The sequence below is a fragment of the Stigmatopora argus genome, chromosome 11 (genome assembly GCF_051989625.1).
Source record: "Stigmatopora argus isolate UIUO_Sarg chromosome 11, RoL_Sarg_1.0, whole genome shotgun sequence".
Classification (NCBI taxonomy): domain Eukaryota; kingdom Metazoa; phylum Chordata; class Actinopteri; order Syngnathiformes; family Syngnathidae; genus Stigmatopora; species Stigmatopora argus.
The window spans coordinates 2,515,989-2,543,274 of record NC_135397.1 but is presented as its reverse complement, the minus strand read 5'-3'; the positions used below and the strand labels follow the sequence as shown (position 1 = coordinate 2,543,274).

Below are 27,286 nucleotides of genomic sequence, written 5' to 3'. Positions count from 1 at the left end.
AATACAAAATTGAGAAACACACAGAAAAAACACTTCAGACTCCAAATCAAAGCATTGCCATATTTGGTGGATTAGGCATTCCCAAATAATTATGAAACAAGTTCGTTTTTCTTGTCATCGCTTCCCAAAATATAATCGTTTTTCCCCTTTTCATATTACAAACATCCTGCAAGTTTCATAACACTCCTGTAATTTGTTCACGAGTCATCAAAACAATTCCTTTTCACCACACTTCACTGTTCTTGATTGTTTTTTTTTGTTTTTTCGGGGCTGACGGGTCTAATTTCATTTTTTTGCTTTTACAGATTCGCCATTGCATGAAAAAAAACTGACGAATGCCTGCATAAAAGTGTACCAAATCATAATTTGCCTTTCAGTCTACTAGTATTAAGTTGTTTATTTACACAAATGGTGTGAAATGTGCAAGCACATCGTTCGGTTTGCCGCAAGCAAGTTTCAAAATAAAAGCTAAACGGAAAGAAAATAAAAAAACTGCTTAGCGTTGTTGTTGCGCGCCACCATTTGTGTATTTAAGTATTTTCGCCTTGGCGGGAAAGTGCCGAAATGTTTACGGCTTCAGATTGATGACACGAGGCGCCGTCTGAACGAGAGCCCTTTTCCCTTCAAGATAAAAAACAACATGCAACGATTTTAGAGTATAAAAGTCCCTGATCCGTTTCATACTCACATTCTCATAAAGCGCTTGAAGGGTCTCCAGGTCCACAACGGCGTTGTCCATGTTGAGGACGGCTAAAAGGAGAATGCAGATGTTAACACCAGGAAAACAAAACATCACTTTTTCGGCAACAATGAATTACAAAAATGGCCACGTTAACTTCTTAAATCAGAACAGAAACTCAAATTTAAATGAAAATGAATCCCAAGTGTCTTAACTTGACTATATGTTGGGATTGTCATGTTGCCACAAGAGGGCAGTGTAACCTCCCAGACGAATACAACCAAGTATGACACTTTCAAAACAAACAATCGCAAGTTCGTGCTCATTAAACAAATCAACGGCGCCATTGAATTCAAAGATTTTTCTCTCTACTCGACGTTATCGATAAATCGTTTCCACACCACAGCAGAGCTCTCTCGATCTCATGTAGTGTTTCACCTATCGAAAACTGTGCGTAGAGCCGGTGGTTTTACGATGATTTATTTATTTGCATCCCATTAGCCACATTGTCGCAAACCAAAGATTTATTTAGTTGTACCATTTTACACTCCAGAGCCAATCATTCTTATACAAGCAATAAAAAGTCAATTTCAATAACATGCCCCCTTTATGGAAGCCCAGAGTTTCTGTGCGGTTCGGAAAAACGCGAGTCGCATTCCGTCTGCTCAACCCGGCACGTCGCACGAGGCCACTGTCACATTCATAGGCTCTCGTCACGATAGCTCGCAGACGCGGCCGCAGAGACAACATGACTACGGACGGCGGCTTTGGAAATGTGTCAGTGCACCACTGGCGTATGTTTGAACTGACGTGTTTGAATTCCTGCCGTCGCCTTTTTGTCTCGGTGCGAGGGCCCGCCAGCATTAATCCTTTGAAAGTAAATGTTTAAAGACAAACGCAGTCTCAAGCTTCGCGCTGTTGAGGCCGACGTGATGTCGCGACACGCATAAATTGCTTTCTAGTTTGCCGTGAATTGGCTAACTGATAATATTGTGTGAAAAGAGTAAATATTTCGTATTTCATAAACACAGATTGCTACCTTAATTTATGGCTGCCCCAACTTGGCTTATTTTTCTTTTTTTTCCCAAAGCAATTGACCAGACAATGTTATAACTGGTGCAAAAATGTCATTGTCTCTTTAAAAATAAGGGTGATAGTTTGAAGTTTGCAGATTGTGCTACTAGTGGAAGAGTCTTAAGCAACTAATATCAGACCTTGTGAATTTCTTGAGCATTGTCATCTGCTTAACAGTCAGAGAAATCATAGTTCTTTGCATCACACACGCACAAAAAAGTCTGTCGTCGCCACAAAGTAAATAAACCGTTTGGTTTTCATTCCAACTGAATGACAGTCTGGCAGGCTGTTTTCAATGAAGCCACATTTGAAATGCTTGCGACACGGCTTGATTGCCGCATTGAAATTTGACACATCGGGCAACATTAAGCCGGCGGACAACGAGACAAAGACCAACGACAGCCATGTGGCGACTGGTCACCGAGCAACGCGCATTTTCCTTTGGAGATGGTGAAACAATGACAGCCGGCGCCTTCCTTGTCATCGGGAAATAAAATTCCTTGATTCACAGCTCTTCAAGTGACAATTAAGCATGTGAAGATATCAAAAACAATTCTGTGAGAAACTCAGAGAACCTTCACTGGGAGAAGTTACTATAAAGTTGACTGTTAAATATGCAGATGGCACTTTAGTTTACAAAAATCTCCCATCACAAAGCTTTCCAACGCCTCAACAATGGCTGGCTCTAGAGGTGACTGTGTAGTACCCTTCAAAAAGCCTGCTAAATTAACCAAAGCACCTTCTCTCTTTGTGCCTCACATACCTAGAACTCAATATCAATTTACCATAGCATTAGTTTGACCAACTTGTGCTTTGACTATCTTCTCTTTCTAACTCTTGATGACTTCCACCCAAGTCCCCAATCAGCGCTAATGGCGTGCTATGCTAAAAGTTGTCCTAACATTAGAGATAAACGACAGTGCTGACGAACGTGGCCCTCACATGCCCTCCCTCGTGACCTATGATGGATTCGCTCCCGTTAAAACCAGAATTAGGCGAGCGAAAACATCTCGCAATGATTTTAGAGCAAAAGAATACACCTCTTTGTGAAAGACGTCCTAGAAAACGTGCATGTTTATTCCTTTTATTTCCAGTGGAGATGAATTGTAACAAATAGTTGGCCGTGAAGACGAGAGCGAATGTTTAGACACGCGGATGAATGACGACGGGGCATTCGGAGCCGGAATCAAACAGGAAGACGGGACGTTCCCGTCATTATTCCCGAGTGACATCACTTTGACAAAAGACGGCTCGCAACGTGGTGACAAGTTAGAGGGAGTCGGAGTCATGCAGTTTTGTTAAACGTGCAAAATGGAGGCTTGGGGTGGCCCACTTTGGATTTCTGGGAGATTGCTTAGAAATATCGGCTTGCAGCTTTCAAGTTTGGGGTTCCAAAACCCTACCATGAGATTTTAATCACACTAAATCATAGAAATGTGCCCACGAGAGTAGACTTGGTTTAAATGCAATCTTTTCAAGGTCTTGGACTCAAACTCTAAATCGCAGTGATGACTCATTTCTGGCAAATTTGGGATTGGTCTCGAGTAGATAACGACAAAAAAAGTCTGAATAAAGCATGTAAATCTTTGTCATTCGCCTTAATCGTTGTTGAGTCATTGTATTCAATGCCTTTTCCCCAAATTAGCTCGGATGCAACATTTCAACTTTCTTACACTTTATGCATGATTGAGAAAGTATGTCCCAGGAGGACAATATGTCCTTTTTCATTTTGTCATAGAACTATTTAACATTTGAAAGCCGTGTGGAGAAAAAGAATGACAAAGACAAACAGTGAAACCTTGGATAAAAAGACATGAAATGTGTTCCTGTTTTATGCATAACAGCATAATTAAATTAATTGCTAGAATTCAGTAGTCTCAAATTTTGTCCAGACACATTTAGGTTTATAAGTCTATAAGTTTGTTGAAACTATTTGTTGACAGGAATATTTTATCCTGGTACAGATAAAAAAATACAATTGTCCCTCCACCAAGGTTGAATGAATTCTCAGAAATAGTCTATTTAGAATTATCTCACGATAAGCATCATAATGTGTGACATGACTCACCATTTTGGATGTCCTTCATGTCAAGATGGATGCTGGACATGAGGATCCCGACGGCCTGAGAACGCTTGTTGCTCAGGAGCTTCACCACCTACGCAGCCATTGTGGAAAAACAAACAAAAAACAAAAACAATGACATAGGTGTAAGCAAAGATGAAGACCACAAAGTGAATAATTGACATGTAACACAACACAAGTAGACTAACCACAAATATTTCTATGAAATTACAATGCTGTCGCAATAATTGATGATGTCTCAATTAACTCTCCCGCCACCGTCAACTTCATCAATTTCTATTGCGACAGACAACGAGTAGTAGGATTTTTTTTAACGAGTCTCTAATATCACATGATTACCAAATCACAATACAGGTTTGCTTGGGTCATACGTGGGAAAGAAAGAAAAATGATACTTCCTGAAAAAAAAAAATCATAAATTTGAAGTTTTTGTTTTGTTTTTATTGGTTAAAAAAATACTATGTCTCTTATGTTGCCTATTAGCTCTTTAGAGAGTCAAAACATTCTTCCATTAAGCTGCTGTTCACTGTAAAACTAAACAGAAAATAGCAATAAAACTAGTATGTATTAATATTTAAGCAAACACAATCTGCTAACATAATTCCGAAATATAGCTAATAAAATGATCACTAAATTAACAATTCAACAAACAGTGCTTTAAGTATGATTTCACCATTATGAAAAAATCAAATTCTTTTTTTCGGGAGCGCGATTTTCCCATCACGTTGCATTTGAAAACACCCGCACACAAAAAAAATCAGTGGTGTGCGGAAAAACTACAATAAAATTGACCAGACTCCGAAATTTGTTTCTTTTCATTTTACCATTTGTCACTCTTAATTTGTCTTTTGTCCACAGAAAAGAGCTGCCTGGTAAATGTGGTCACTGACTTTCCAAAAAGTATGATGGCAAACAAGGCATCCTGGGTAATGAGTCTCCGAGGTAAAGCAATAAGTGCCGTACTTTGTAGCCAGACAATCAATCTGAATGGTTTTCAAATAAAAGAAAGGTATGTACGCACACCATTTTGAGGCCCGAGGGTGCAAACATTTGGCTTCATCATGCTCACATTTTGGACCAAGTAATGTAAAAGAGTGAAGAATTGATAAATGGAATGAACAACAGAGAGCAGAAACAAAAAAAATTGAGATCTTTTGATACGGGACGCCATCCGGAAGCAAATCTATTAGAATTTTTTTTCCGCCCGCAACAGATGTCCAAGTCTCACTTGAAAATTAAAAGATTTTGGAAGATGTTCACGTCGGTTGGAAATCACCCACTCAAATCATTTTCATTCCTGAAAACCACATTTCCTCTTTGCGCTGTCAAAAGATTCCTCACCGGTCGGAAAAGCACCTTCCTGGAACAATATTTTTTTAAGATTGTCAAGTATAAAACATGTCCAGACTATGAAATGCGGGCCAAAACCTGAAACTATGTAGAATTTCTTCAGTAGTGCAAATATATTTTGGAATATCTATCGCAGTCAATCAGTTTAATGCTTAAAAATACATTTTACAACCTGATCCGATCCCGAAAACCTGATTCCAATTGTCTATTTAATAAATAAAAGTCGGATTTCAAATTAGCCTCTGCATCCTTTCATTTTTTTAAGGGGTCTTGGTAGTTTGGGAATCCCTGATTTAGCTGTTCAATACATTAAACATACAAATCCTGACAAGGGCGTGTTTGAAACGTAGATGAAACAATTGTTCTCTTGCTGATTGATGGAGTAGCGTGAAGCTCGCTGGCAAAGAGAGACGCTCTGGCTCCGAAAAGTCAATCGCACGGCGAGCACAATGGGAGGAAGCACTTGACGAAATATGGCTCCCAGGCTCCGACAAAACCTCACTCCCTCCCCCTCAAAGAGGAGTCATCTCCCCGAGGGTTCGTACTCGCCACACGCGAAGTACTGGACGGCCGCCATCGTATGGTTTGGGTGGGGCTTAACGTCTGACGGGAGCCAGCGCTCACGCCGCAGAATAACTGCTTTTAAGCACTCCTCAGTGGGAAGAGATAGGAGCCCTGAGGTGCACCCGATCATCAGGGTACTCGGTTGTTTGGTCGCCCGGAAGGTTATAGATAATTACCATTTAAATCGTTGCTCAAATTCCCTAAATACAAACTGTGAATTATTATTTAGTCATACTTAATGTCTTATTAATTATTAGGCTAAAGAAAAGCTCCAAATTTCCTGTACTATTGTGTTTTGTTGGAGAACTTGTTAAGACCCTGACTGACGTCCCTTCCTAAGGGGACAACTTATGTACATACAAACTCTTCTACACTCACACGTCCGCTCAGTGAAACTGCTCAGGGCCATTGTTGGCTTTTATTGATGCATAGACCGTGTTGTTTTACCTTGTTTTGTCGGCGGTCTTTTGGTCGCCCGTTGTTTGGGTCCGGGCGCCCAAAAGACCGTGACCAGAAGTCCTGCGACCAAAAGTCCGGCGACCAAAAGACCGGCGACCAAAAGACCGGCGACCAAAAGACCGGCGACCAAAAGACCGGCGACCAAACGACCGGCGACCAAACGACCGCACACGGATCATCAGAATCAAAGTAGATAGAGAATTTGGAAAAGATGGTTACCTGCTTGGCTTTGGATTTGCTGATAGTGTCAGAAATGGGCTTTTTCTTTTCTTTGACCGCACTCTTGGAGAAAAGATCCACAAATTCCGTAAAGTCCACCGTGGGTTCTTGAATGCTCTCCCAAATTAAGGAGCCGCTCTGCCTGCAGAAAGACGGAAATTACGTTAAGTGAGAAAATGACGGAGTGCTTTGATTTGATTTTGTTTTTTAAAACAGCAATGTTTACACCAAATCATTGGGACGGAAGAACTACTGTGTTTAGAAATCCAACGCTGATGCATGACAATTTGGTATCGCATACGTTTTCCGCGAGGTTTAATATCTCCGTAGATCTTTATCTTAAGTGGACAGGTTTCCTCTCTACTGCGTGGAAAATAACTGGGTGGATTCTTACTTTTTAGCGTGTATTTGAATGCGTGTCCAGTAGAGGGGCTTCATCGGCTTGGGGGGCTCGATCATGGTTTTGGCAGGGGCGGCTTCCTGGATGTTCATGGAAAATCCCAGTCCCGGTGGCGGGGGTGGTCGGGGCCCGAAGCCCGGGGGTGGAGGAGGTGGTGCCATTCCAGGAGGAGGCGGGGGTGGCGGGGGACCGCCCATACCTGGGGGAGGAGGTGGTGGTGGAGGAGGAGGAGCTCCAAAACCAGGTAGAGGTGGTGGTGGTGGAGGAGCTCCAAAACCAGGTAGAGGTGGTGGTGGAGGAGGTGGACAGGAACCAAGTCCAGGTAAAGGTGGAGGTGGTGGAGGAGGAGGAGGAGGAGGAGGAGGTGGACAGGATCCAAGTCCAGGTAAAGGAAGTGGGGGAGGAGGAGGAGGAGGAGGAGGAGGAGGGATTGTCTTATTCTGTTGTTTCTGCTGGCACGTGCATACAAAGCCCCCCTCAGGTTTGGGGAGACCAGTGGTCACATCCAACGTAAGCCCATTTCCGAGAGGAGAGGTCTGAACAAACACCTCCTGGACACCCTTTTTATCATCGTTTGACTTATCTGAGGAAAGCTGCTGGGCCTGCAGCGCGCTTATCTTTACACGGAGGTCAAGGATGGTCTTCTCCAGCTGTGAAATGAGACCATCTTCGTCCTCGGGGGAAGACAGACTTGATTTTGACCTGCTGGGCTGTTTCTGTAAATGTCCAAAGCAAAAAACACGGTCATTACACAAGCAGAAAGATACAAAGATGATTATTTCTCCAAAGTTCCACTTCATTGTAAAGAGGTCAAAAGGTCACAAGTCAGGTTAATTATACATTCAGCAAGCTGTTTATTATGTCATTACTGTGCCATCCATTTAGGCCAGATGTTGCCATAAAAGTCAAATACAGAATAACATAGAAGGGAGCTCTGTTTTGCCATTTTTGTTCCGCTCCTTCTATAAAGTGACTTTTCTGGACATATATCTATTTCATTTGAAAATACCCAAATAAAAAAAGAGGCGAGTGTAAGCTACATGCAGGTTAACAAAGTCCACAATGTCTAGACTCGTGGCTCCAGCCTGGATGAGTGGGATAGCGAGAGATTTGACCCCCGAGACAGCGAGTCTCGCTGGGCCACAAATAAGATGAGGGGCCAAGGGGGGGCCAAAGGGGGGGCCTGCTACCACCGCCACACCACACATTTGCAAGTTGCGGTTACATAGTTGAATCTTAAAGGGAATGTTCAGCCATCCGCCCATTTATGAGTGCTTAGTATTGTAAAACAAGGCCTGCTCCTATGCTTAAGTCAAATGAAACAAGGCTGTTCTCTGGTGGCAGCTTGGGGGATATTTTTACTGATGGTGGAGAATTTACATGTATTTATTTCTATGTACCTTTACAGTACAGTACACTCAGGGACTTAAATTAAATGCATAGTGGCATATTTAAAAATGTTTTCTTTCTTTTTCAGGGCACATTCACAACAGTAGACAGCAATTCTAAAGTGACTTAAGACTATTGGTAGTCAGTAAAATATAAATAATAGCATAAGAAATATCATCAACTATAAAACTGGCATCACTGGCTAATTTACCATAAACCGGACTCAGCAATTTTCTCAACTGGCTCTGAAAATAATTGATTATCCTATCGTTCATGTACATAAATATTGTCATAATTACTTTTAATAATGCTTATTTTATTGTTTTTGTATGTGTCATATAATGTTATTATTATTATATTTGTCTATGCTGCAGGGGAATAAAAAACTAAGCTTCTATTCAATTGCAGACTGAAAAAATAAAATTCTTAATACAACTAAATGAAGAAATAAGTAGTTTCAATAAGTAAATTCATGAAATAAAATACACAAGCTCCTATAAAAATATTTAAATATCAAATTAAATTAAATTAATATTAAATACCGTATTTTCACGAATATAAGGCGCACCACATTATAAGGCGCACCCTCAATGAATGACACTTTTTTTTTTTTCCATATATAAAGCACACTGGATTATAAGGCGAGAAAATTTAAGACTTTTAAGTGCACCTTATAGTCGTGAAAATACGGTAAATAAATATTTAACTCATGGCATGCTATTGATCGTGTCCAATGAATTTAAAAAGGGGAAGGACGGCTGTAAATTGGTGCAGCTGCCAGGAAAGCTACCGACCTGAGGGTGAGATGGCATTGCTGAGGTGGTCTTCGGGGGGGCTTTGGACGTTCTCCCACCGTAAAGCTCCCACAGGTGCGATGAGACCGGCAACCCTACGGTGGTCCAGGTGTACAACTGTTCCCCCTGAATGCAAAGGAGATGTCATAGCAAAAATCAGGGTTGTCTGCCGACAATGGGGTGAAGATTTATCCCTTTTCTCATATGTGCATTTTGTACATTCAGAATGTAGAAAATGCACATATGGGAATGATTGTGATGAACATGGATTATTTCTAGGCATTGAAATTGGTCCAAATTGTCTTTTTGAGCTTCTTACTAGCACATTTTTCTCTTATATTTTGGAGTTTCAAATTACAGGAAAACATTATCTTTACCTTTCAAAAGTTAAGTCAAATTTCTATCTACATTGGAAATAGGTTAATTTAAAAAAGTAAGAAAATATTCAGTTAATATTTGTTTTACTTTTCTAAAAGGGGAAAACATGACATTTCTTTTTTCTGTGTTTGAATCTTTTTTCATTTGAAAAAAAAAATCCTAAATACATGTTAAGAGATATTTAATTTTCATTAAAACGAAAATGATTCATTCTTTTATTCATGAAAATGATCATTAAAAATTAAATTTTTGATGGAAATTGAAATTAAAACTGTTCATTTATTTTTTAGAAGAAGAAAAAGGCAACTAGTCACTATAAATATCATTATAATATTCCCAGTGCCCCTTTTCTGCTCTCTTTAAAAGGCAGAAAGAGTCGGTTAACTTGCTCCAAAACATATCCAATTCGGGGTCACAAGGAAAACTGAAGACTTTCCCAGCTGACTTTGGCGATTAAGAGGCTCAGCTCAGGCTGTCAAAGCCATTTTGGCCACAGCCAAAAAGCGTAATTATGATTTCTCTCCGAGGGCCGTTATGACTGCACCTAGAAAAATTGCTCATGTTACATAGAAATTCACCCCATTTACTTGAATAGCTTTTTACGAGAAAAATAGCATTTTAAGAGTAGTTTTACCACCCTCACTTGGGTAGACTACTTTAGAAGAAACTCTACTCTTACCCCACTAATTCGGTCTCCACTAGCATTTTATTCCATACATTATTTAAAAGATGGGCAGCACAGTGGATGACGTGGATAGATTCATCTGCCTCGCAGCTCTGAGACCGCGGGTTCAATCCCCAATGCATGTGTGGCGTTTGCATGTTCATGACGTCCCCACGTGGGTTTTCTTCGGGGAGTCCGATTTGCTCCAGCGCCCCAAAAACACACATGCTAAGCCGGTTGAACATTCTAAATTGGCCCGAGCTAGCGATTGGTTGTTTGCCTCCTCGTGCATTGCAATTGGCTGGCGTTGTTGTTGACTGGGATAAGCTCTAGCACCCCCGGGAACCCTTGGCGGTAGAATTTAAAAAAAAAAGAAAATATAAGAAAATGTTTACTAGTGAAAGGCTAAAAAAAGAGGATTTGTCTATAAAAACTATCAAAAATCATGAGTGAATGAATTATGGCAGACATAACTGCCCTCCGAATAAAACTAACAAAAAATGGGTTTGACACCCACCCGTACAATGTGTGTATATAAAGAGAGAGAAAAAATGAATGATTATATTCTGTCTCGAGGTTATTTCTGGAAAAGCTGACTAATTGAATAATAAAGGCCCGTCTTGGCCAAACCTCAGACTGCCATTTTTGATGATTATTTTGCCTGAGAAGAGCAGGCAGGCAGGCTGGCTGGCTGAGCGAATGAAAGCACGTGGAATGGTTACATAACACGGTCAGCAGATGGTCCATGCGAGCATCGCTAGATTGAGTGGGTGGGTGATGGAGCCTTTTTCTTTTTTTTTTTTTAATCCGGTCATGCGCGGAAAGGATGGAACATGTGCGTGTTTTTGTGCAAGAATAATATCCTTCTTTTTGACTAGATGCATGTATGAAAGAGATGACATTGAAAAGAATGTGCGTGCAACCATTTTATACGCGCAACAGAAATAATACTTTACGCCATATACCCAGAACATTGCCGAAAATAAGATAGTGATATTTTCAGTGTTAGCAACATGTTGGATCACTGCTCCATAATATTTTGAAAAGAGCAGGAATGATGCAAAATGCAGCATTTTGATAAAATGCTCATATCTTTTTTTTCAAATCATTGCATTTTAAACTGTTTCCTGGCGTTAACGCCACCGAGAATATTTGTTTTTCTTTATATTTGCCCAGCAAGTGATTGAAAGAACTTTAGTATCAACAAATAAAAAATACTGATTCTGCATTTTAATTTATACGAAGTATTGGATTTTACATTAGAAGACTCCTTTTTTAGTTCAGAACTCTCTATTTTGCACAAGATGGTAAATTCGGATAAAAGTTTAACAAAAAACAATAGTCTCAGAAAGGAGTTTAAATAAACTGCAGTTGATATATTGTCTTATCTAAAGAGGTTTTATGAGCGGGAAAAAAAAACGAAACAATATTTCTACCGGGATTCGTGTATAACGCGCACTTTGCTTCCGTTTTTTGGTAAAAACTTTTGTGCGTTCTACTCGAATAAATACGGCAACCACAACCATATTACAAGAGAATTATTTGACGTCATCAGCGTTAAGAAGGATTTTTTTCAAAACTTAATTAATCTATGTCTCCTGAAAATGGCCGAAAGCTAATTCTGCTGTACTTTAACACCCGGGCGAACCTCACGTGGATAAATGCGGCGCGTGTGCTTACGTTAAAAGCATTGCCGCGGCGATCCCCGCCGTTGTCGCTGAAGGCGTGCAGCAAACCTTGCGTCAACATCCGCTGGCACATCTGCTGGGCCTCCTCTTCTGACGAGCTTTGGTCCTGGTTCATGCACAGCTTCTCCACTAGTGTGCGCCCTGAAAACACGCCTTCATTAGCGACATCGCACGTGGCAAAGAAACTGGGAGATGTGTTAAATTTCACACTTGAAAATAGATGGCACGTTTCGCAAACTTTTGTCAGGTGGTGTGAAAGATGTTAATGACGCAGCTATGTTTGAAAAGTGTTGTTTTTAGGGCAGGAGAGGTTAGCTATCCAATTAGAAGAAAAAAATGTATATTGTCCATTTGTCATTATATTCAACTTTAACAGGGATGTGCAGACTTTTTTTCATTATTGTATGCCTATAATTCATATATTTTTTGTATCTGCTGACTGGTTTTAGGCTCATCCCATGATAAATGTCAAATTTGACACATATTGCCCTTCCTTACACAACTGGCTCAAGCGGGAATCGAACCCAAGCCACCAAAACCTGCCCGTTTTGTGTTAAAGGAAACGCTTGAACGATTATAACGACGCATTCCACAATGTTAGCATTTTCTCATCTCCTGTGATAAACACGGTGCCTTGAATTTTAATAGTAATTGTTTTGGTTTTGTAAAGGTTTTTAAATAGCTTGCAAATGTGGAATTTAATCATCATAATGTTCAGATGCATTGATTGGACACTTTACGAGTCACAACAACACTTTCACTGAAAACTAGATGTTAAATCCCATTTTACAGGAAAAAAGGGGAAACAAAATGATACAAAAAATAACAACAGCTGTCAGAATAATGCAGAAATCAGTGAAAATAGTCAAAATAAAATTCTGTGACCTCTGACAAACTTAGTCAATGAGTCCAATTGAAATTGACGCTCCTTATTTATAACCATTTAACTCGGATCTCAAACTAAACTATGAGTTGAGCAAAATAAGATTCAAGATTGTCAGTTGTGAGTCTCTGCGCCCTCCTCTTAGACGTCCTCGGGGCTGCATGTGACCTGGAAATCACGCCAACTTCGCAAGCGGCGAAGAGCGAATGAAATGGTGAATCACCACAAACGCTGCTTGACTTCTCTCGAAGGAGTAAAAGCCCCAAATGGCACTATGGCAAATGTTTGTTATGATAATTCGCCTCTTTGTTAGGTGCCATGTGATGAAATGAGAAATGACGTCACGTGGTGACTCATGGTTTTCACGCAGAAAAACTGTCACTTTGGTTTAACGTCCCCCGTGGTGCATTATGGGTGATGTTGGACAGCGCCTGACCTCATCTAATATGTCACGGAGAGAACAAGGTGGCATTGTTTTAATGGACAGACATGATGATACACTAAATAGAAAATGGCTAGTGTTTCACTTGGTCTTGCAATTGTCTTTTCAGAACAGGATTTTTTGTTATTAGGATCTTCTTCACGATTTTTATAGTCAAATTCAGAGACCTTTTCTTCCCAAAAAAATCAAGTGTCAGTTTTGATGGGGCAGAAAATAAAGGTTATTTTTTCGTTTACGCATGCGTCCTTAAAGTTGACATTTTTACGTTTGTGGAAATTTAAAGATAGCTACTTAATGTGTTTGAAAATATTTATATATTTATACCTCACTGGCTGCCATTGACGGTGTTAGACATCAAATCAGGTGATGTCTAATATGTCTAACTGTCTCTTTAAATCGAAGCAATTCAATACACTTAATTATCCCATTGCATAATCCTGGAATGCTAACATCAAAAGACACCTATGACCATAGCCTAGAATTAAATGATTTTTTGCAAAGTATATTTATTACTCGAAATGTAAGAGATATAGTTTTGTGCATGTGACCGTGACGTCTCTCATCCACTCTAACATCCTCTTTTATCTCGAGATGCTTTACGCATCAAAGAGGTTGTAGGGATCTTATTTTTGTTGTTCTCATTTAATTTTCAGATCCCCAACATCTTATGAGGTTAACCTGAACTCATTGTATTGTATTTTGTGGCAGATCGTTAGTAAACATGACAAAAACTTCCTTCAAATCCGCAGACGTAAACAACAAACTTTCTCAGTACTCACCAGAGAAGATGTCCAAGTAGGAAGACGTCGCTCTGGAAGATCTGGAGTGCCCATACTGCGCTCTTCTGGATCCCAGCGTCCAGTACGCGCCGGCTTCTTTCCCCGGTTGCTCCAGGTCCGAGAAGACCGACCCATCTTCGCCGCACCAGTCCCCCGGCACGCCTAGCGGCCCCGCGATGGAGCTGGACCTCTGCTTTCGCGCCCTGACGCCGTCGTTTCCTCCCGAGTCCGTTCTCCGAGGAACGCAGGGGCTGGTGAGCGGAGAACCGATGGGGGAGCTGAGCTGCCTGGTGGTGGTCTTCACGTAGGAGGGTTGGACAGGGGGGTAGAGTCTGACGGTGGACGGCGAGACGGCAGACGTCGGCCTGGCGGGGCTGTCGGTCGGGAGCAGACCGATGGATAGACTGCTTTTCTTTCTCAGGAACGGGAGGTCCAGGTCCCGTTCCCGCCCGACGTTATCGCCCTCTCCTCGGGCCGAAGATAAGTCCGCGCTGCTGGCGCTCTTGGGAGGTCCCGAGGGCCGGAGGCGGCCGGGATCCTGGTTCGGGGCCGGGCTCTCCAGGTCCTCCTCGGCGCTCTCGTACGAAGAAGGCGTGGTGGTCAGAGTGTCCGGGAAGCTGAAGGTGCTGTTGGTCTTGGGAAAAAGGCTCCCGCTACTCCTCTCGGCGTCCGGTGCCGCAGACGACGGTGCACTCTCGCTCGGCGACTCGGGCGCAGATGGATCTCTTTTCACGTCGTCCCGACACGACGGGACGTCCTTCTCCGAGCTTAGAGTTTGAGAGGCGGTTTTGCTTTCCCGGTCTCCGCTCCGGACCCCCATCGCTCGTTGGATATCCGAGAGGAGATCGTCTGCGGCGGCCGAGTGGAAGCTGTAGATCTCCGCTTCCGAACCCGACCCGGCCCCGAGGAACGCTTCGTCGGTGACGGATGGCCGGCTCAGATCGGGCTCGAAATCCGACAGATCCGCTCCGGGCTTCGACCCGGCTTTCCCCGACCTTTGGTCCTCCGGCGAGTCATCCCTGGACAATCCCTTGGCCTTGGAACTTTTCCTGATCTTCATCCCGGAGAACACCGAGACCTTGGAATCCGACTTGGATTTCTTCTTCTCGTTCTGCTTGCCGGACTTTTTGGATTTCTTTTCCGCCTCCCTCTCGTTGGCCTCGCCGCCACCGCCGTCCTTGCCACCTGCGCCGTTGGCCGCCTTCTTTTGCTTGGCCTCCTGGTTGCCCATGCTGCGGAGCAGGCGGACCCCCCTGGCCAGGAGGCCGTGCTGCTGAGGTCGAGATTGGGCGCGAGACCGGGAGTCGCCTCCGACCGATCTCGGCTCCGAGAGGAGGCGGAGTCTGCCGTCGCCGGCAGCCTCGGGCTCGAAGCCGCCGACGCTCAATCCGCGGCCGCCGCCCCTTCCGTGCGGGGCTTCTCCGGCGCTCTGATCCTTCCTCTCCTTTGGCCCCTCCTTCCTGTCCCCGTCCTCCGCCCCCCATTCGGTTCTGTTACATAACGGGCTGCTGTTGGAGCGAAAGCGCCGCTGCGCCCTGGCGCGAGGCTGCTCTCGTCCTCCCTCGGAGGGGAGAGGGTAGAGGTGGTCGGGGGGGCCGGGGACGCACGCCGCTAGCGAGTGCGTTTGTCGCCGCAGGGCGCCGGCGTCGCCGTTCTTCCGCTTGTCTTTGAAGTTGCTGGTGAAGAAAGTCTCTTTGAGGAAGGGGACTTGGGTCTCCACGGTCTTGATGGTGTGCATCTTGACCAGCGGATCCAGCTAATGCAAAATGGAGGAAACACCGAATTGAGCTGATCTGTTTGATGGGGAGAAAAATAGGAACATGTTATGATCGGAGTCCTTAGAGGATGGCAAATTGCGGTCATTGAGAAGGGGAAGTTCATACAGAACTATGAAAAGTACAAATGTGAACAATAGGAAAGTAAACATCACACACTATAAGCTGTATTAATTGGCCATGCTATACAGCAAGGGTGTCAGACTTGGGTTGGTTGGCGGGCCGCATTAACATCAACTTGATTTCACGTGGGCCGGACCATTTTAGATATAATATTTAGAATTATTTTTTTTGAATGGATTAAAAGAGCTGGCTCAAAAGCCCTAAATATTCAGTTTTTTTAATAGATATAAAACTGTTTATTTGAACTTTTTTTTCTTAATGAGGGAAAACATCTAATAATCATTTGTTTTTCAGTTCAAATGGAAATATTTTTTTAAAAATTATATTCAATATTAAAGTGGAAAACCAAAAATATTTTATATATTTATTCTTAGATTTTACAAAATGCTTTTTGACCTAAGAACACCAAAAGAAAAAAATGGCAATTATTGATTTAAAAAGGGGAAAATCAGGCAATGCAATGTACATCTACTAAGACCATTTTAATTTGATCCTAAAACAGAACGTCGGCACTCACGATTTACTTTCCCGGGCCACACAAAATGATGCGGCGGGCCAGATTTGGCCCCCGGGCCGCCACTTTGACACCCGTGCCTTAGAAGATGGCTAATTGGGGTCTTTGAGAAGGGGCAGTTCATACAGAACTATAAACAAATACAAATGAGAGCAATAGGAAAGTAAACATCACACACAATAAGCTGTATTAATTGGCTATGCTATACAGCATGAAATTTAAACAAAGCAGATCATATTAAGTTGAACTGATTTCATGAAATCAAAATACTGATGACATTCCAGTGAGCGGCTAAAATGCACACAACCAACTATGTTTAAACCCACAAAAAAAGACTACTCTTGTATTGTACAGTTTAAAAAATAGTGCGTCTTTAACATTAAAGATTGCAAGTCAGAGTTAATTTTTTTTGTGTACAATTATACACTCACAAAAAGTCGTCTCATTAGGTGGCTTAAAAGTCACCACATAGATCAAAGATTTAATTTACTTTAGTAAATAATAATAATTAGCAAAAGATGGGGCACATTTAAGCATATGCATAATTATACACCCTAGAAATTAATGAACTAAATCGTTTTTCAATGCCAAAAACAAGTACAAATCTTGCATGTCGTGCTGCACTCATAAGGCTAAAAAAGCTCATTCCAAATGAATAATTTAATTTAGATGTCAGCTGACATGCACATATTGAAGCCAACTTTTTTTTTCTATTCCAAACTCTTATTTGAAAAGAACCTACTTCACATTTTGCACATTAACATAATTAAAAAAAAATCTATTTACAATCACCTTGATCATAGACAACAAATGTCCTAGACTAAAGACTCTTTTGGGCGTGGCACCCCCCAAAAAACCTAAAAACATAACTTACACTACGTAAATGATTCAAACTTCCCTCCTTTTCTAATTCTAAAGCATAAAACCAAATATATCCAAACTCATTTATCTACCATAATCCACCAGCGAGTACAACAATGTGAAAGTCCAAATACGACTCCAAATCCACACCTTAAAATTTCCCAGCGCAAAGATATCCTCCAAATAAGCATCCTTTTACCACAAACAAATATATCTTGAAAATATGACATGAAAAGATGAAGTAGAGACAACTTGCCTGAGTGGAGAACTGCCACACGGACGGAAGAAAAGAACACAAGCAGCTGTTTGTCCTCTTCTAATAGTCGTTCCTCAGCCATGGGTCACATGAAGTTGGCCTCATCACATGTCTCCACTCTCGGGCCAGCTCGCATCACAATATTTATCAGCAGTCTTGACAATAACAATTTAAAATATATATATTACACTCTCATGCTTGTTGGATCAATACAGGAAATAAAAGAAAACACTGTGACTACTTGTGCTTAATTCCAGGTGCCTGGTCTAAGGCCGGAGAAGGCCCAATGTATTGTCCAATCAGGTGCGAGTGTCTTTAATTGTGTGTTTTGCAATGTCTTTTGAGCCAGAGTGTAAAAATGTCACAGCAATCACTTGGAATGACAATAAAACTTTACATTTATACTTAAAAAATGAATACTTACCCGTCAAGTAGCATCATAATTGCCATCATTAAAGTAGAATTTAACTCCTTAAAGTGGTATTTCAAAAAATGACCTGAGCATGAGGACAATTATTTCAAATGTGGGTGTTGTGAAAGTTGCTTTAAGTATTTAGTGTTGGAGAAGCACAATATTAATATAATACACACAAACAATTTATGTAGGAAGTCACTGTAACATCATGCATCATTTTGTAGAGTAATTATATCAAGTTTTTTTAAATGTAATAGTTAACTCATTGACTTGACGTTGACAGCAATATAGATCAGTTTATGCTATTGCAAAATGAATATAGTAGTTTTAAATAATTCAAAGAAAAATGTTGCTAAATAAATATAGTTATATTTACCTTACTGAAAACCATCTAAATATTATAGTATTTATTTAAATTGTGAAATTCTATATATAGTTTTCAACATTTGTTCCAACATGTCAGATTAAAGCTACATTAATTCTTATAATTCTTCACCAGGCAAGTGATGAGTCACACCGTGGTTGGAAAACATGACTTTTGTGAACAAATAGTGTTCTATGAAAGAAAGAAATGAACAATAAGTGGTAAAAAGAAAGAAATATTTTTGGTAACCTCACTTATTTCTTCATTAAAGTCATTTGATGACATTAGACAGTCGATCCATTTAAATTTTAAAAATATATTTACATCTATTGAGCTACTACTTTAAGTCTTAGAGGATTAAAAAAATGTTTGACACAGTCAATTTGGACCGTTTATTGACTGAAAAGATGAGTTTGATTGGCATACTTAAAACGTAATAAAATATTTAGTAATCACCAAGTTTACATTCTCGAAACAGACTTCCCCACGGATGTAAAAAGTCTTTGTGTAGAATGCTTATCAAATACCGGGTGTCCAAAGAACAACTTGATTTTTTTGTTTGTTTTGTTTTATATTTTTTTGTATACAGCACATAAAAGTAGATTGGTCGCTGTCTGTCTTTTTTTACAATATTCATAAGGACACATAGTACATAAAGATGGATACAACGGCGGTTACTCATTGCTTCCATAACTTTTTCATGTAATTTTTTAAATCTCTCTCTCCATTCTCTTTGGGCGAGAGATCGGGAAACACGGGATTGGTCGCCAATCATTCTTAGGTACTAACAATAACTGGCAGACCCAGAAAATACAAAATAGGTCTACACAAGTTTGGAGAATTGCCACAATTAATTTTTCTAATTCCGTTCGTACATTAATGTCTGCTATTTGTGGCATTTTTATAATTGGTCACCAAGAGCGGAGGTTAAGGTCATCGTGTCGGCCACAATTTAAAGATTTCAAGACTTTCTAGTGTAGGTTTGAACCCAAAACCTACAAATAGAATGCCACAAAAAAGTATTGATAGGCTTGCTGACCTAAAAACAGTAAGAGGAACGCATCCAATTTGAATGGAAGTTTCCCTTTATTTTTTTTCCCTTCGACTAGATGACCTTTTCTGGAGTCTGCCAACTAGAGAATAGCAGAACTGACATTAAATAAAAAATGCCAGGTCCTCTAAAAACCAGTGGAGGACGCCATTGCTCCACAGCCAAGTCAAAACAACTGCACTCTGGCAATAAAATTACAGTTCAAAGAAGGCCGTTTTGGGGAAAACATGTGTCTTTGAGTGTACAAAAGCTGCAAAGGTACACAGAATTCGATCTCATTCCTCTTTACATCTGACGTCAAGTACATGAACACGACAGGTTGTACTCCTCGTCGCCATTGTTTTGGAAACACAACAATCACACGGAACACAACGACGGTTCACCGACTGCGGTGAATATTCAGAAGAGACTTACCAAATAGAAGCTTTCTGGGGGACACCACAGAAGAATATATATTGTATCCCATCAAAAAGATAGTTCTATGTGGGAAGGAAATGTACATAAAATCTGCTGGCCCAAAAAAATAAAATCAACGAAAAGAATCTAGGCTGAAATCTAGTGAACACAACACGGAGTAAATCTTGCTTTCAAATTTCTGTTTGTCTACAAAGGCAAGAAGACTCGAGTCCGCACGTTACAAATCTAGCTACCGACTGGGAGAAAACGATGGGAAACGTTGAGCCCTAACCATGTGACAAAACTCACCTTTTTACCCAAAAGTCAATTGCACTTAAATACACCCGACGGGACGAAAACCAAACGCACCCTGTTCCGTTTAAAGCCCTTTTAAGCGCACCCTGCTAGCCTTCCTGCACGAATCGGTGCAGTTCAACAAGACCGGATTCACGTCTGGTTTCTCTGGATCCGACCTCACCCAGACACGGTCCAGAACACCGAAACCACAGCAAATGTTTTGCTACGACGCAAGACAAACTCCCTCGAGAAGCGCGCGGAGTCTTCCGATTTTTCACGTCACGGTCAAACCCCTCGTGGGGACCTTTACGTGGATTCTCTGGGAATCCCCCTGTGGAAGACCACCGACTGCCGTTGCTGGAATTGCAACTTCCTTCGCTTTTTCTGGTCCCAGCGACACAGCAGGATCATCTTAAAGGTGGTGCGGAAAGTCTTGTTGCACAGGGCGTAGCACATGGGGTTGACGGTGCTGTTGACGTAGCAGAGCCAGTAGCCCACGGCCCACAGGGTGTCCGGTATGGAGGCGTTGGAGAAGGCGTTGATCAGGACCATGATGTTGTACGGCGTCCACGTGATGATGAACGCAAAGAGAATGGCGCTCAGAGTCTGGGCCGCCTTCTTTTCTTTCACCATGGACATACGCTTTCTCTTGGAGATCTGGGTTCGGGCTCGGCTCGCAAAACGCTTGGCCAGAGCTGCCTCTTTGAAGGACATGGACACGGACGGGATTTTGCCGGCGGCGGAATCGGGGACCGCCGCGGTCGTTTCGTCCAGAGGACCAGAGTTGCCGGTGGCCTTGATGGTCGGCATAGACTGGATCTTGCGCGAACAGAAGCGCTGGTGGTAGCTGTTTTCCGGGTTATCGGTCCCGTCGGGACTGACGGCCACGCTGTGGTCGGCGGCTACCGTCGCCAGGCTGTCTCGGTTATATTCCGCCCCCCTCAGCGGGTCCCGTTCCGAGGATTCGTCTAAGTCCTCGCAGGACGTGAGCTGGGAGTTGACGGCCGCTTTCATGCCAGGAAGGCTGAGAACGATGGAGAAAATAGTGTGCTGGTCTCTTCCGCCGCAGTCTTCGTCATCGGACGAGCCCGATTGGTCCAGCGAGGCGGCGTTATCGTTGTTGTTCCAGCTGTCCGTGCTGCTTTGGTCGGGATCCCTTTCTCCTTGTCGGATACTTCCCGGCCTCCAGGAGCGAACCCCTTGCCAGCAGTGAAGACGGCTGACCAGATCTCGACAAGCGCTCTTCCTTTGGGACACCCTGGTCAGCTCGTAGCTGTTGCAACTTCTGGAACTCCCCTTCTGACGCACAAAACCGGCTCGGGGAACTCTGCCGTTGCTTTTTCCGGCCAGCCTGGCGCCGCCGGTGCGGACCCCCGAACCCTGCAGTCCGGCCAACTCTTTGGAACGGTTCTCCGTCTCCTTGTAAATGCGCCAGTAGAGCACACTCATGATGGTCACCGGCAGGTAAAAAGCAGCCATTGCCGTGCAGAAGGTGATGATGGGCTGTTGGAGGAACTGAATGTAGCACTTATTGGCAGGCACCGTCCTCTGGCCCTCAAAGTACTGCCACAGAAGGATGGCCGGGGCCCAAAGAACCAGAGACACGAACCAGGCCAGGCCGATCATCATCCCCGCCCGCTTGGTCGTCCGTTTGGCCCGGTAAGTCAGAGGCCTGGTCACGGAAAAGTAGCGGTCGAAACTGATCACCAGAAGGTTCATGACCGAAGCGTTGCTGGCCACGTAGTCGATAGCCAACCACATGTCGCAGGCCCAGTTCCCCAAAGCCCAGTAATCCATGACCAGATAGGCCGTGTACAGGTTCATGGAGATGACCCCGATGATGAGATCAGCCACGGCCAAGCTCAACAGGAAGTAGTTGTTGACCGTCTTCAGCTGGCGATTGACCTTGAAGGACACCACCACCAGGATGTTGCCGATGACGGTGACCAGGGAGAGCGTTCCGGTCAACAGGACGATGAGGACCACCTGCCAGACGGTGTGCCCGCCCAGAGGATCCGGGGCCAAGGTCCCGTTCCCATCTTGCGACGGGGTGGAGTTTAAAAGTGAATTCACGGAAGAATTGCCACCTGGGCTGGCCACGTGGAAAAACAGCCAGGCTCCCGTTCCCGCTGGATGGAGGGAATTGGACGGAGGGGACAAGCCAACTGCCGCTCCCGCTTCTGGCAAGGTGTTGGAAATGAGGAAGAGACCAGAAGAGTCGGTGGTGTTGGAGCTCATTGTTATGTCCTGGCATATTCTGAAGACAAACGGTAAAAAGACAAAGCGGCACTCATCAATTTGTATCATCGGACGTCACGTTTCCATTCGTTGAGAGTAGAAAGCTTCTTGTTTGGATGACAAACTCGGATATTTGTGGACACCATGCAATTAACTTCTACACGTATCATCAATATCAAACCGTGTTTACCATACCGGAGAGTGTTTAAATTAGCATCTATATTCATACCACTCAATCTGAACTCAAGAGCGCAAAAGGATTTTTTTTTTTAGAAGACGTGATGATGAGTGCTTTTTTTTTGGGCTGTAAACTAAGGCCGTGTTTTTGTAGAAGATGCAGACAGACAGGCACTGATTACTAATGCCTCCTAAGTGGTGTTTGCAATTTAGCTTGAGGGTCACTTAAGGAAGCCCGAAGCTAAATAACAAGCACAACACTTGTTTTTTCTGTCTTTTTTTTGATAATTGGATTATAAATTGAAAGCGGGGTGCCGTGATTACGGTTTACATTCCCATGTTTCTGCGTTTCAAGACAAAACATTTCATGGCGAACTTATCCTCATTCAGATCATGTCATCTGCTGAAAAGGGTTGAAATTTGATGCCAATTTACTACATGGAAAGAAAGGAAAACTTTTTTTAAAATCCATTAATGATGGGCGAACACGCGGTCAAAACGCAATTGATTCAATCGTGTATCCATTGTGAAGACAAGTGGAAAATGTTAATTGTGAAAAATAATTTAGCTCCTTTGGAGTTGACAGGCATGGAAAAGGAAGAAGAATCTAAAAATGAATGATTTATGTGTGTTAGATCAGGTGATATACACACAAGCAAGCACAGTCAGTCACAACTTGCGGCAAACACATCCTCACATGCAAGTGATCCCACTGGGAAAGGTATTTGGATGGGAGAGTGCTCCCACAGAGGAGGCAAAGAAGCCAAATAGCTCAAAGCAACCTCACACAGCTCCCCAGAATGGCGCTTTCTTCTTTGGGCTCATCCTCAACTCCACGTGAACCCTTTTACATATCCATAGGATACAGCGCTAGACACGTTGAAGTCTATCTATAGAGGAGCGAGTCAATCACGACTAATTACGTGTGCCACAGCACCGCATTGTTGTGACAATCCAATAGAAGCCGAGAGTTGACTGCGACAATTGAGACACAATCACGGCTAAAAGGGAGAGTGGGTGAGACGGCGTAATAATAGATGGGGGTATAGGGGGGTTTGTCTTTGCTCAGTAGAAATCAAAACCTATTCCATTCTTGGGAGTCTTTCAGGAAAGGTTTAAATTGACTGGAATATGCAACAATGTTCTATGGATTGGTGTTTTTGTTTATGTATTGCACTGTAGAAACCAGGGGTCGACAATATTTTTGTAGACATTCCCTAAAATACTTCTACTATTGTTAGCCAGACCATCGGAATGAGATAAAAAAAATTAGATATTAACTTATTGACAGTGATGGGTCGCTGCAAGCCCTCCCATTAAAAGCGGATTGGAATTCTATCACTGTGAATGGCAGTTAGATATATTTTCAAGTTGAAATGGATTGGAAGTCTATCATCGATGGAAGGGAATGAGTTAAAGACTACAGGTAACAAAAAAATAGACATGAAAATCTAGTTTTGTAAAGTTGTTTACAGGTTTTGACTCCTCAGCTAATCTAGTTTAAGTGTTAATACTGGTAAATACAATGTAAGATGAATTTAACCTTCTTTTGTGGCCATTTTCAATGATCGTTTCATCATTTGTTGTGGCCCGTAGTTTAGTATATTTGGTTTGGAATTAACAAACGAGCAAATGTTGAAATTTAACAAACAATATTTTACAGATGCTCACTTCTACTTATAAATGTCAGCATCTTTTAATTGTGAAAAAGCGCCGGACGACTTTAGCGTTGGTCGCGCATCTGCTACCTTGGCCCATCGTAAACAGGAGGAAGGCTCGTGCCCGACGAGGAAGTTTAACAATTACGAATGAAAAAGGAAATGAGTTCCCATCTGGAGAGGTGAGACAAAGGTAGACGGAACGGAAGAAGGAGGAACGTGGCTTATTAGTTCTCGAGTGAGAGATGCGAAGAGCCCATTATGACGTTGTGGCTCATCCATCATTGCAACTTGTGAAAAAGTCAAACGTTTGCCTTGCTTCCATTTGGATAACAAGTCTGACTCATCGTCATTTGTTTTAAAGGCAAAGTGTTAGTGGATCTTGCAGACTTAGATGCACTTTAGACCACAACACCAGGCAAACCTGCACAGTGGAATGAAATCCAAGACAAGATCTGCCTTTACAAGATTGAACTGCCAATGTTTATTACTCTGAAGTGGTGAACTGAACTGCACCATCCTTTCATCTAGATTTGAAACATTTTAACTGTTTTGGGGGGTATTTTTTTGTTTGTTGCTTTTTGGTATAAAAGAAAATATGCAAATAATCATGTTTGTCTTTTACAGCTCTTACTATAGGATTTTAAGAGCACATAATATTAAAATCTGGGCAAAAAATGGAGGGAGTACTTTAGAAAAGGCTGGAATATGTTTGAAGAAGATTGCGCAACTTGCATAATTAGTGCTTCGTGAACAAATGAGCCTTGTAATGTACGTAGCATAATTAGCTGACAATTGCATTTGATCTGAAAGAGTGAGCATTAGTTTACAATTGTCAAAACGTATGGCCGTTAAATGAGCTAACGACGCCGTTATCGCAAAGCCGCAAAGGTTTTACAAATTCGTTCATTCATATTCTGTGATGCTTATCCTCACGAGTGTCGATCTTGAAACTGTGTTGCTGAAAAATGAATGGTTAAATTATCTTTATCTAAAGTTGTTTCTCATGTGGCTGAAGTTTGAATTATGTACAGTAAACACATTGGTCCACTCCTGTCGAAATAGATGTAGTATTTAAAAGTTCATATAAATTTCCAATTTTACATTAAAAAAAAAAAGATTAATCTCAAATTAACTACAGCCCAAATGCAATTAATTGCGATTAAAATTTTCGTTATCTCTTAGTAAATAATATATTTTCTTAGTTTTGAATAGACATGGACGCAGCCCTAATCCAAGGAAAAAATGTTATAAGGAAAAAACAAAGTTCCAATTTTACATCTTTTAAATTCGATTAATCTCAAATTAACTACAGCCCACATGCAATTAATCGCGATTAAAATTTTCATTTGAGGGCACTAGTCAAAATAGTTCATTTTTAAATCTAATGTCTTTGTAAATAATATATTTTTTTCCGTTTTTAATACACAGACGTAGCCTGAATCCAAGGAATTTTTTTTTTATAAAGAAAGTTTAACCGCAGTCAATTTAATTGCAACGTTGCTACTTCTAGACACGTAGGTGTGACTCTCTCAGGTACACAATACAAAAATCAATACTCATTTACTGTAATGCACCAACTTGCGTTTGCCGACATCCGTCTCACGCACTCCGGATACGGATTGGTCCGAGCGGGCGAGGTCACCGAGTGGGCGATGCTGTGCAGGTTTCTCTTTTCACTAACAGTAATCTATCGCCAGTGTAAAGGTCGTCAAATGCTCGAAAGAAAAGCTGCAAATTGACAATAAATTATCACTAGAGGCACCGACGACAGCAAAGATTTGATACTTTAGTTGCTAAACTGAAAATAAAGAGATTATTGACACAAGACTCATGTCAAAAGTTCATTGTAAAGTACATGTTACATAAGATAATTCACTATTCAGAATTGCTACATTGTACAGGATGCAAATTATAGCTGAGTGATCGCAGAACAGGAAGTGCGCGCTAATTTATCACTCCGTGCCAATCCAATGCTAGGATTCTAACTACTTTCCTGAGAGAAATCGTCCTGAGACATTTACGACAAACCATACATACAAATTCGTGCTGTCCAAAAACTCACAATTAAACGAAAAGTTGTACTTTCGACATAAATAGTCATCAAATGTCGGATAAAGAAAATGTTTCGTCTAAGAAATATGCCATTATGTTGCTTCTCGGGGTGCATTAGCGAGATTTTGTAATGTTTGTACGTAATTTTTGGGCGTAATACGAGTTAAATCCGACTATCGGAATTTGTCAGTAGCATAAGCGGCGAGAAATTCGAATTAAATGTGTTCTTTAGAGACATTTACGACAAATCCATACATTAAAGCATACATATAAATTAGTGCTGTCTAAAAACTCACAATTAAACGACATAAATAGTCATTAAATGTCGGATAAGAAAATGTTTCGTACGCCATTACGTTGCTTATCGGGTGAATTAGCGATATTCTGTAATATACGTACGTAAATTTGGGCGTAATTCGAGTTAAATCCGACTATCGGTATTTTTCAGTAGCATAAGCGGTGATAAATTCGAATTAAATGTGTTCTTTAAGCATCTTTGCTTTGTAACGAGAAGAGTGTCGCGAGGAAATTGATTCCGTTACAGCATAGCGTAATGGCTTGCCGTGTTTGCCTCTGAAAAGACACGTCAAATAAACGATTTTAACGAGGGGGGGCTCTTTAACTTATCCATGAACTTTCTGTTTTACTATTCTAGAATGACTTCGTCGAGGAAGATAGTAAAGGTGGAAGTTTGTTACTACGAGCTCACCATACGTGACATTCAGCAAACCATCCGAACCACTCTAAGACGACATTTGTAGACCCATAAATGTCTTTAAAGACCCCTTTATCGTCAAGTTTGCAGCGGAAGGGATTGCCGAGTTTAAATAAAAATTTGGACCCGTTCACTCTCACTTGTTTTTATCGTGATCATCGCAAAGAAACACTTAAAACGTGTCATCGCGCTTCGGTGTCGTGACGTTAGCTTTGCCAACAACAACAAAAAAACGAAGGGTAAACTTTCTTATTTATTGACTTGCTGTTCACACATCGACTATTCACGCGAACCCCGCGGGCGTGTTACGTAACACATTATTCATTTAACACCAGATTTGCAAGTTTTGCGATATTTCCAGACTTGCCCAGATTGCGATTCACCTCCGCACTTTTTGAGGCACATTAGGTGGGCCGTGGAGGACGTGACCTCAAAAGGATGGCGCTGTATTCTTTTGGAATGGCCGAGTTAAGTCAGTCCTTGAAAACAGCTCGGCGCAACCATTCCGCCTAATCTTGTTTACACTTTTTTATGATCCCGGGCCGC

At 41.9% G+C, this 27,286-nt stretch overlaps 2 protein-coding genes across 7 annotated transcripts in view; both read right to left on the bottom strand.

Annotated features, from left to right (window-relative positions):
- fmn2a (formin 2a) overlaps positions 1–17,858 on the bottom strand; it is a 34,425-nt gene extending 16,567 nt beyond the window's left edge. Inside the window, exons 1-9 of one of the 3 annotated variants that reach the window (XM_077612635.1) lie at positions 17,799–17,858; positions 17,375–17,529; positions 13,846–15,638; positions 11,734–11,882; positions 9,012–9,137; positions 6,823–7,544; positions 6,429–6,570; positions 3,822–3,909; positions 689–750 (exon numbers count right to left, since the gene is read on the bottom strand). In XM_077612635.1, the coding sequence (XP_077468761.1) occupies positions 689–750; positions 3,822–3,909; positions 6,429–6,570; positions 6,823–7,544; positions 9,012–9,137; positions 11,734–11,882; positions 13,846–15,583 (3,027 nt within the window). In that variant the 5' untranslated portion in view covers positions 15,584–15,638; positions 17,375–17,529; positions 17,799–17,858. Of the gene's footprint in view, positions 1–688; positions 751–3,821; positions 3,910–6,428; positions 6,571–6,822; positions 7,545–9,011; positions 9,138–11,733; positions 11,883–13,845; positions 15,639–17,374; positions 17,678–17,798 lie in introns of those variants that run through there. The other 2 variants (XM_077612636.1, XM_077612637.1) reach the window with 2 other exon arrangements.
- Positions 17,859–18,879: 1,021 nt separating this feature from the next.
- chrm3a (cholinergic receptor, muscarinic 3a) overlaps positions 18,880–27,286 on the bottom strand; it is a 49,383-nt gene continuing 40,976 nt past the window's right edge. For 2 of the 4 annotated variants that reach the window (XM_077612638.1, XM_077612641.1), the window contains one exon: positions 18,880–22,154. In XM_077612638.1, coding sequence (XP_077468764.1) covers positions 20,204–22,154 — 1,951 coding nt within the window. In that variant the 3' untranslated portion in view covers positions 18,880–20,203. Of the gene's footprint in view, positions 22,155–25,537; positions 25,702–27,286 lie in introns of all 4 variants that reach the window. The other 2 variants (XM_077612639.1, XM_077612640.1) reach the window with 2 other exon arrangements.